The sequence below is a fragment of the Micromys minutus genome (genome assembly GCF_963924665.1).
Source record: "Micromys minutus genome assembly, chromosome: 24".
Lineage (NCBI taxonomy): Eukaryota > Metazoa > Chordata > Mammalia > Rodentia > Muridae > Micromys > Micromys minutus.
The window spans coordinates 45,324,708-45,334,713 of NC_137959.1; the positions used below are offsets into that span (position 1 = coordinate 45,324,708).

A 10,006-nucleotide genomic window follows, 5' to 3' on the forward strand; every position below is an offset into this window, starting at 1 on the left:
GGGGTCTGGGTTCTATTGTCCCCAGAGCGGATCGCCCTCCGGTGGCCCCTCCTCCGAAGGCGCGGCCAGACATGCTCCGCATTGTGCGGGCGGATCTCGAAGCCGGTGCTGATGCTGCAGAGCCTGCCGCATTGTGCGGCGCCCCAGCATTGGCCCGCAGCGCTTACATCAGCCAGCGAGGGCGGGGCAGCCTCTTATAAGAGGGCGCGGCGGAGGCTGGCGATCCTCCGCAGCCCGCTGTCTGCCTGCCTGTTCGTCTCTAGCCGAGTGAAGTCAGCATGAGGGAGATCGTCCACATCCAGGCCGGCCAGTGCGGCAACCAGATAGGGGCCAAGGTGAGGCTGAGCCGTCCGGCGTCCTGCGTCCCCACGAGCGCCAGCCCCTGGGAGGGAGGGAGAAAAAGGCGGCTCTAGGACCCGCCAGCGGAACAAAGGGAAGAGCCCAGCCCCTTGCCCGGCTCCTGGGACCCCCGGGGTCCCCAATCGGCTCCCCTCACTCGCGTCACTCTGCTTTGCGCCCAGGTTGCAGCGGAAAGCTGGGGGTAACCCTTCTGACTCATTTCCATCCATTCTGCTCACCCCCGCACAGCATGGTACCATCAGGTACAAGGGATGTGGTTGGGGGGCGCCGGCTGGGCGTGGCCTTCTTTGAGACTGCCACTTAAGCCTTGAGTAAGATGGGTGTGTCGGGCAACTTTGGGTGGGGCTCTCCCCTAAAACCATAATGACTGTACATGCTGGGATCCCCACAGGAGAACTAGACGGCCTTCAGGGAGCAAGGCCGCCCTCACATCCCCAACCTTGCTCAGCTCACCTTGTTTCCTTGCCCCACCCTGTCCCTTTGTTGGAGGAGTTCGGCCTGGAAGCCAATGACCTTGATCCAGAACTGGACTCTTATCTGTGCGAATTTCCCATCCCTAGCTGTGCTCTCCCAAGGCTTCCCAGATGGGATTGAGCACAGAACAAAGCTCAACTTCCCCTTGATTGTTAGCCCATCTCTAGGTGTTGAAACCGAGGCCAGAGGAAAAAAACAAAACAACAAAACCGGAGGGGGAGGGGTGCAGTGACTCCGCAATCCTGCTACCATTAGTGAGGTAGCTGTCCTGTTTCCAAGTCCTAGGAGGCTGTTCCTTACCCAAGGTCACAGCAAGTGGAAGACTGAACCACTTGATTCCTGCCTAAGCCCAGCCTCGGGCTGGGTTGCGTTTGAGTGGGTGGGGTCAGCCACCTCAATCTTCTCCCTTCTGAACAATATGAAACAGAGCTTTGTCCAGATGGATGCTGGACGTAGTTTAGGGATGGTGTGTAGCTAGTTCCCAAAGGAGGAGGTTGGGTAGACAGGTCCTGGGAGGGAGGGGACGAAGCAAAGAGTACCTCTGGAGGCTGTTACCATAGAAACCAGGCAGGAACAAAAAAGCTAATTACAACGGGCTGGGCCAGTCACGTGGCTGACATGTAAATTACAAGTTTGGCTCTAGGGTGGAGGTTCCTCTAGTTAAAGGGGGAGGGAAACAGCACCAGAGAGACTCCCTGATCACAGAGGAGACAGCTGTTTCTATCCTAAAAGGGAAATGTGGGTGGGGTTGGGTTGTGGAGGGTAGGGGGCTTACAGAGGAACCCTAAGGCAGGAGCTCCAGATCAAATCAGGACTCCTGGGACGATCACTGACAGCTGTCCTGGCCTGAAGGGAGGGTGAGGGCTCATTAATGTGGTCACAGGTGCCAGGCCGTCCCTGAACATCTGCTCTGCAAAGGCAAGGGGTGAGTGGGGGAGGGACCTCGCTGGAACTGCGCTGTATTGTGCTCTCGGGGTCTCCTGGTTAGTAAGGGCCTAGAAGTCGGGTCCACGCCCAGGCTCCTTGCTATGACTGCTGAACGTGCCTGAATGCTGGACCGGGCTGAGGTCTGATCCACTTCTCAGCACTGCGGCCCATTGGCTTGCCCATTTTTTAATATTTAGGGTTTTTTTTAAATTTATGAATGTTTAACATTTGAATGCTGGTTCTTTTAAACAATGCAAGTAATAAGTAAGTCTCCTGAAGAGGGGTGTCTCCCGTTCCCACCAGCTCCCTTCGTAGTAACGAGGACAAGGCATTTTAGCAGCAGTGTCTGTCCAGCCCTCTGCCCTGGAAGATCTCCCAGAGACCAGACTGAAGGCCCAGGCCCTGTGGGATTTACCTGCTTAGTGTCTGCCCCAGGCGAAATTAAACTTCCTTGGCCAGATTTCCTTCCTATTTTTGTTGCTGGCTTTAGGGTCCCTGCTGCAAGCTACAGTGGGGAAAGTTCTTCCTTGCCACCTGCAGCTACTGAGGGGGTGGACACGCAGGGCGGCTTTTGTGCTCGTAGGTCTTTGGATGGTGCTTGTCTTAGCACAAAGGGCTGCTGCCTTCAGAGCGGTGGTTGTGTAGACGTATGGGTGAGGCGGAGACCGGGATAGAAGTGGGAAACCAGGAGAAAATGCTTGGAAGCAGGAGAAAGGAGGCATTAGCAATTCATAAGGCTCTCACCCCCTGTGAGTGTGTTAGAGCACCAGGCGGGTGCACGATCACACCTTGTGAGTGTGCGGTATGGGTGTCACCATCTCATAAGGCTGAGAAAGAAGAAGGTTCTGGAAGCTGAGTCACTTGCTTAGGATGACACCATGGATTTGGGGCAAGGCAGGGATTTTAGTCTGGGTGTGTGCAGATGTGTTAAGTCGGGTGGTGACATGTGCCCCCACCAACAGGAGCAGATGTGACTGGCCCACCCTTTGTTTGCCCCCTTTGTTAGGACCTGAGATCCTAGATGCATTCTCCTATAAAGAGGTGGAAAGTGTCTTTATGGAGCTTCTGTCTACACCTCCAGTCCATGCCCCATTGGCCGCCAGAACACACCCATCCCAGTAGAAGTCTCTGAAGGGCGTGGCCCACCTGAGCGCCAGTGGGCCTGGTGAGAAGGGTGCTGAGAGTTTTAGGGAACTGGACATCTTAGGGGGCTCTTGGTCCTGTCTTTGGGAGCCACACCCTAACTCTGCTTCTGTTCATGTCCCATTACCCTTCTGTCGGCAGCGACCCTCTCCCCAAGAGGGTCAGCACCGCGGACAGCGACTCCGGGTTTGCAGTCTGGAGTCTGGGGGCTAAGGGAAGCTCAGTCAGATAGGTTTTGGGTTCACTACACCCACCGGGTGGCTTTCTTTTCTGTAGCGGTGTTACTTCATTTAAATGATTATATTCATTACATATTAAATATTCTATCTATGTGGTAAGATTTTCTTATAAGTTTTTGTTTTGTTTTGTTTTTTGTTTTTGTTTTTTTTTTGTTTTTTTTTTTTTTTTGTGAGTTAGTTTATGTTAGCATTTCAGTGTGTAGCTCAGATTGGTCCTGAACTCATGATCCTACTACTGTATACTACTGGACCTGGGAAGATTTTTTTTTATCACATTTTATTATTTGTAAATTACAAATGCAATTGTTAATATCTTTCTCACATAAAAACTGGAATATCAGCTGCTAGAGATGTGGCTAGAACATGTGTCTATCATGTAAGAGGCTGTTAGGTTTGTTCTCCAGAAGAGCAAATGAGACAAAATCTGAAATGTACTGAGAACTAAGCGTGCAAGAACTGAGTGTGCTGCTGCACACTCATAGTTTCAGTTACTGGAGAAGCTGAGGCAGGAGGATTGACAAGATTGCTTTTTGATCTGAAAACATAATAATAAAATAAAAAGAACACCACAGATATGGTATTCTACCATATATATTAATTTTAAAATGTATATATTTAATTTAAAAAGTGTGTGTATGTGTGTGCATGCCTGGTTCAAATACAGGTCAGAGACAGTATCAGACTTTTGAAACTGGAATTACACACATTTGTGAGACACCATGTGGGTGGGGCTTAGAATTGAACTTGAGTCATCTATAAGAACACCACATGTGTGCACACACACATACACATACCCATACTTACCCACACTCAGACACACTCACACATTGAAAATAAAATAAAAATTTAAAAATACACAAAAGCAGAGGAATTCTGAGAGGAACAGAGATGGAGGCAGATGTGTGTTTCTCTGTGAGGAACAGAGATGGAGGCAGATGTGTGTTTCTCTGTGCATTTCTAGCTTGATGAGGTTGCTATTATTATTTCTAAGGGTTTCTATCTCATATAGATGGGCAGTTTTATCTTTGCCCATGGGTTGTGAGCTTATTGTGTAGAGGGTTTGTGGATTGAGAATTTAATATATAAACCTGCTTGGTAAGTTAAAAAAATGCACAAAAGAGGAAATCCTTTCGATGAGGGACAGCTTCTGGATGGGTCCCTCAGAAAGAGTTGTCAGATTCCTGTATGTTCTAGAATGATGATCCGTTAAGGCTGTTTTTAGGCTTTTGAATAATTTTTTGAAAGATTACAAAACTGTTTTATGAGTACGGGTATCTGGCCTGTGGTAAGTCTGTGTGCCATGCATGTTCAAGTGTCTGCACCAGAATGGGTGCTGCATCCCCTGACCCTGGAATACAGAGGACTGTGAGCTGCCACGTGTTGTGAACCAATCCTTGGTCCTCTGGAAGAGCAGCAAGTGTTCTTCACTGCTGAGCCATATCTCCAGCCCACTTCAAAATATCCTTCAGACTGGAGGGATGGCTCAGTGGTTAGAGCACTGACTGCTCTTTCAGAGGTCCTGAGTTCAATTCCCAGCAACCACATGGTGGGTCACAACCATCTGTAATGGGATCTGATGCCCTCTTCTGGTGTGTCTGAGGACAGCTACAGTGTAGATAAATAAATAAATCTTTTTTAAAAATTATTTTTTACTAATATTTTTTAAAATAAAAGCTAATGTCCACACAACAAAGAAAAAAAATCCAATGGCACCAAAATGTTGACAGTGGAAAGTCTCCCTCTCAGCACAAGACCACACTCTGGGACAGGCACCTGCACACTGTTTTCTAACTGCCTTTCAGCCATAAGCAGTTTTCTCCCCACAGAGAGGCCTTTTGTCTCTAGAGGGATCTCAGAGCCCAAGGAGGCAGGCCGGGCAGTCTGTGTGTCCTGATAAAGAGTCTGGGGGGGGGCAGCCCTTTTATCCCCTCCCTCCCTGGCTCCCGATTATCTGCCAAGCTGTTCCTCTGCTCTCTCCTGCAGAAGGCGGGTGTTCTCACAAGAGCCTGCTGTCGTGCAGTTGGCCCATTGTATAGAGGGAACACCAAAACACACTATGCCCCTAGGGGACAACTATGACCCTGCAACTTAGGCCACGCTCTTGCCTCAATGAAGTGATGGCTGCATTGTGTTCCTGCATGAGGGGCTGAGTGTAGCGGCTTAGTGAGCCCACAGTCCTGAGTGTAACAGTGAGCCCACAATCCTGAGTGTAACAGTGAGCCCACGGTCCTGAGTGTAACAGCTAGTGAGTCCACAGTCCTGAGTGTAACAGTGAGCCCACAGTCCTGAGTGTAACAGTGAGCCCACAGTCCTGAGTGTAACAGCTAGTGAGCCCACAGTCCTGAGTGTAACAGCTAGTGAGTCCACAGTCCTGAGTGTAACAGTGAGCCCACAGTCCTGAGTGTAACAGTGAGCCCACGGTCCTGAGTGTAACAGCTAGTGAGCCCACAGTCCTGAGTGTAACAGTGAGCCCACAGTCCTGAGTGTAACAGTGAGCCCACGGTCCTGAGTGTAACAGCTAGTGAGCCCACGGTCCTGAGTGTAACAGTGAGCCCACAGTCCTGAGTGTAACAGTGAGCCCACAGTCCTGAGTGTAACAGCTAGTGAGCCCACGGTCCTGGGTATGACCAGGTTCTCGGATACAGGGTAAGACCTCAGACAAGCCATTCTGCTGCTGGACACGCCCATGGTCTGCCACAGATCTACCTGTGTGTCACATCGCCTGAGGCCGATGAGACAGCTCACAGGATGGACTCTCAGGGTACATGGCCTGTCCTGGCACGGCTGAGAACCTGATGCTGGGTCTGATCTCTGTCCCACCTGCTCTGGGCAGCTTTCTGCCTTTTCTGTGCCTCCGGTTCCCTTTCCTGAAAAGGATAAAAATGACTCCTGGAGATACCTGCATTTGTCTACAGGCATACGCAGGTATCTGTGCAGAACCCACCTGTGTCTTGAGTCCCAGTCCATTCTGGGGCCCTGATAATGTTAGCAGAGAGCAGGTGTGCATATCCACTCTTATAAAGCCTTATGTTGGACCCAGGAAGACCCCAGAGTTCTAACGTTCACACCGAGAACTTTAAGACGTCAGAAGGGCAAAGGTCCAGTAGACTCTCGAGTGTCTAGTGAACTTTTTCCTGCCCTTCTCACACAGTTCTGGGAGGTCATTAGCGACGAGCATGGCATAGACCCCAGCGGCAACTATGTGGGGGACTCGGACCTGCAGCTGGAGCGCATCAGCGTGTACTACAATGAGGCCTCCTGTGAGTACCTCCACACCCATCCGGACCCTGGCAAAGAGAGCCCTAGCGTCTACATCTCCGCCTCACTTCATTAACCAAGAGGCTGGCAGGTGTGACTGCAAACGAGGCATCCAAATTGACAGGATAGAGTGGCTACCACAGCGTTAGATGCAAATATTTTCAAGGGTGGCAGTGGCCTTATGTAGTCTAGGGACAGGCAGGAGACTAGACAATGGGGACTTGGTTGAAGGTAACTGGTACAGTCTTAACCAGCACTGTAGAGGTTATGACTTGAGCCTACCGTCCTTGTGTTAACCATCATCACACCATGGCCAGGTCAGAGCTGACCATAGGTCCATGCCTATGGTATAAGTTCCAGCCCTTCGGGTAACAGCAGGAGACTGGCAAGCTGGGGGCAGGGTTCAGAGGGAAGTAGATAGAGCCCTTGGCTCTTTACTCATCACTGAATTCTCTTGCCCCTTAGCTCACAAGTATGTGCCCAGAGCCATTCTGGTGGACTTGGAGCCTGGAACCATGGACAGCGTTAGGTCTGGGGCCTTTGGACACCTGTTCAGGCCTGACAACTTCATCTTTGGTAAGTTCCCTTGCTCTAGCCTCTGATGGCAGAGACCTGGTCCTGAAGAAGCCAGGTGGGCACACACAGGCAGAATGTCTGAAGGGGACAAAGTCAACTACTGTTCCCTGGGACCCTGGAGGGTGAGCGTAACCTTCCCATTTTACGACGGGCATTGGAGGTCCAGAGGAAGGATTCTGTGTAGAGACATAATCCCTCTTGCATATTTTACAAAATATGAGAAACAAAACACAGACTAGGAAGTGTCACAGATTTATGCAGACAAATCCAGGGTCTCTGGAGGGACTTGAGTATATGAGCATGTCTTTAGATGTCAGGATTGGGGCTGCAGAGGTGGCTCAGTGGTTAAGAGCACTGACTGTTCTTCCAGAGGTCCTGAGTTCAAATCTCAGCAACCACATGGTGGCTCACAACCATCTGTAATGGGATCTGATGCCCTCTTCTGGTGTGTCTGAAGACAGCTACAGTGCACTCACATACATGAAATAAGTAAATGGATCTTAAAAAAGAATAAAGGAGTCAGTATGCTCCTTCAGCCTATGAGCAGTGAGAGGTTTTTTAATGCTCACACTGACACAGGAAGACAGGCTCACTTCATTTCTGCTTTCAAGACCCTAGGGCCATGAGCCAGTAAGATGCTCAGTCAACCCTGATGATCTGAGTTCAGTCCTTGAGACACTAGTGTCAGAAAGAGAACCAACTTCTTTAAGTTGCCCTCTGACCTTCACATGTGTGCCTTGGCCCACACACACTCACACATGTAACCAGACCTTCACATGTGTGCCTTGGCCCACACACACTCACACATGTAACCAGACCTTCACATGTGTGCCTTGGCCCACACACACTCACATGTAACCACTACATACATATTCTCTCTCTCTAAATAAACAAATGCGGTTAAAGATCTTCGACTAGACCACTAAGTGCCAGTTCTTAGCCAGTCCTCAGCTACAGTAACTGCACAGTGATTCGTTTTGTTCTGGAAAAGAGGAGAAGCTGCCTTAGAGGGGTTAGGACAGCTGGCATGGTGCCTGAATAAGGGACAACCCTCGTCTCCCTTCAAAGTCTCAGCAGACCAATGGCTGGAAAGGTGAGCTAGCGAGTGAAGGCGGCCTATTTACCTAGGCTGTCCTTGAGCTTCTCCATTCCCTGTTCAGAGCCTCTGCAGCTGTGATGCCTGCACCCAACAGAGATGCCAAGGTGGAGTGAGAAGGTGTGTTATACACTGTGTACATTTTATAGAATACAAGGGGACCAGCTTTCTTCTGGGGGAGAGGGGCTGGCAGGTCCTAGAGGTCTCTGCACTGTAGACCCTCTACCTTGTCTGCTACCTGCCTCTTCTCTCTCTATAGGTCAGAGTGGTGCTGGCAACAACTGGGCCAAAGGGCACTATACCGAGGGTGCCGAGCTGGTAGACTCAGTCCTGGATGTCGTGCGGAAGGAGTGTGAGAATTGTGACTGCCTGCAGGGCTTCCAGCTGACACACTCACTGGGTGGGGGCACGGGCTCCGGCATGGGTACCCTGCTCATCAGCAAGGTGCGGGAGGAGTACCCTGACCGCATCATGAACACCTTCAGCGTGGTGCCCTCACCCAAAGTGTCGGACACTGTGGTGGAGCCCTACAACGCCACCCTGTCCATCCACCAGCTGGTGGAGAACACGGATGAGACCTACTGCATCGACAATGAAGCCCTCTACGACATCTGCTTCCGCACCCTCAAGTTGGCCACACCCACCTATGGGGACCTCAACCACCTTGTGTCTGCCACCATGAGCGGAGTCACCACCTCCCTCCGATTCCCTGGTCAGCTCAACGCTGACCTCCGCAAGCTCGCTGTCAACATGGTGCCCTTCCCCCGCCTGCACTTCTTCATGCCCGGCTTTGCCCCGCTAACAGCCCGGGGCAGCCAGCAGTACCGTGCCCTGACCGTGCCTGAGCTCACCCAGCAGATGTTTGACGCCAAGAACATGATGGCTGCCTGCGACCCACGCCACGGCCGCTACCTGACCGTGGCCACTGTCTTCCGTGGGCGCATGTCTATGAAGGAGGTGGATGAGCAGATGCTGGCCATCCAGAGTAAGAACAGTAGTTACTTTGTGGAATGGATCCCCAACAATGTGAAGGTCGCCGTGTGTGACATCCCACCCCGAGGGCTCAAGATGTCATCCACCTTCATTGGCAACAGCACAGCCATCCAAGAGCTGTTCAAGCGCATCTCAGAGCAGTTTACAGCCATGTTCCGGCGCAAAGCCTTTCTTCACTGGTACACGGGCGAGGGCATGGATGAGATGGAGTTCACCGAGGCGGAGAGCAACATGAATGACCTGGTGTCTGAGTACCAGCAGTACCAGGATGCCACCGCAGAGGAGGAGGGGGAAATGTATGAAGATGATGATGAGGAATCGGAAGCCCAGGGACCCAAATGAAGTTGCTTGCAGCTGGGGTGTGGGGCCAAGTGGCAGCCAGGGCCAAGACAAGCAGCATCTGTTCCCCAGAGCCATCTAGCTACTGACACTACCCCCAGCTTTGCTTACCACCAGCTCATTAGGGCACCCTAGGGCTCCCAGGTTAAAGTCCTTCAGTATTTATGGCCACCCCCCACCCCAAGTGAGTCCACTTGGCTCCTCCCCTTTTAGCCACCTCTGTCTGTTGCTTCTTTGTCTGTTTTTTTATGGCTCCAGACCTGATGTTTTATGGCTTGTTTTGTTTTTTTACTGGGTTGTGTTTATATTTGGAGGGGGATATACTTAATAAAGTTACTGCTGTCTGTCAGATACCTCTGCTTGGCGTTGGAGATTTCTTTCTTTATCTTTTTCTTCCCCCACCCCGAAAATAAACGAGGCCGCTGCTGGAGCGTGTTTCATAGAAATAAGGTTTATTTTTGTTTCAGGAAAGAGAAATTGAGATCTAAAAGGGGAGAGAACAAGTAAGGGCCATCTTATCTCCGTGGCTGGTGGCTAAGGTTTGCTCAGAAAGAGGCTCAGGTTGCATCCCAGGGAGTTAGGGAGGGAAACTAGAAAAGGA

General features: G+C 50.9%; 1 protein-coding gene across 4 annotated transcripts; it reads left to right on the forward strand.

Annotated features, from left to right (window-relative positions):
* Positions 1-278: 278 nt before the first annotated feature.
* Positions 279-9,408, forward strand: TUBB3 (tubulin beta 3 class III; the record flags this gene model as incomplete). 4 transcript variants are annotated; one of them, XM_080936853.1, is made up of 4 exons in its annotated part: positions 279-335; positions 6,295-6,407; positions 6,802-6,977; positions 8,333-9,408. In XM_080936853.1, 4 exons carry the CDS (start codon positions 279-281, stop codon positions 9,406-9,408), a joined length of 1,422 nt encoding a protein of 473 aa, XP_080792979.1. The 4 variants fall into 4 exon arrangements, with proteins under 4 accessions (XP_080792979.1, XP_080792980.1, XP_080792981.1 ...); XM_080936854.1 differs by having other exon boundaries at positions 6,295-6,403; positions 6,867-6,977; XM_080936855.1 differs by having other exon boundaries at positions 6,295-6,345; positions 6,872-6,977.
* Positions 9,409-10,006: the final 598 nt, after the last annotated feature.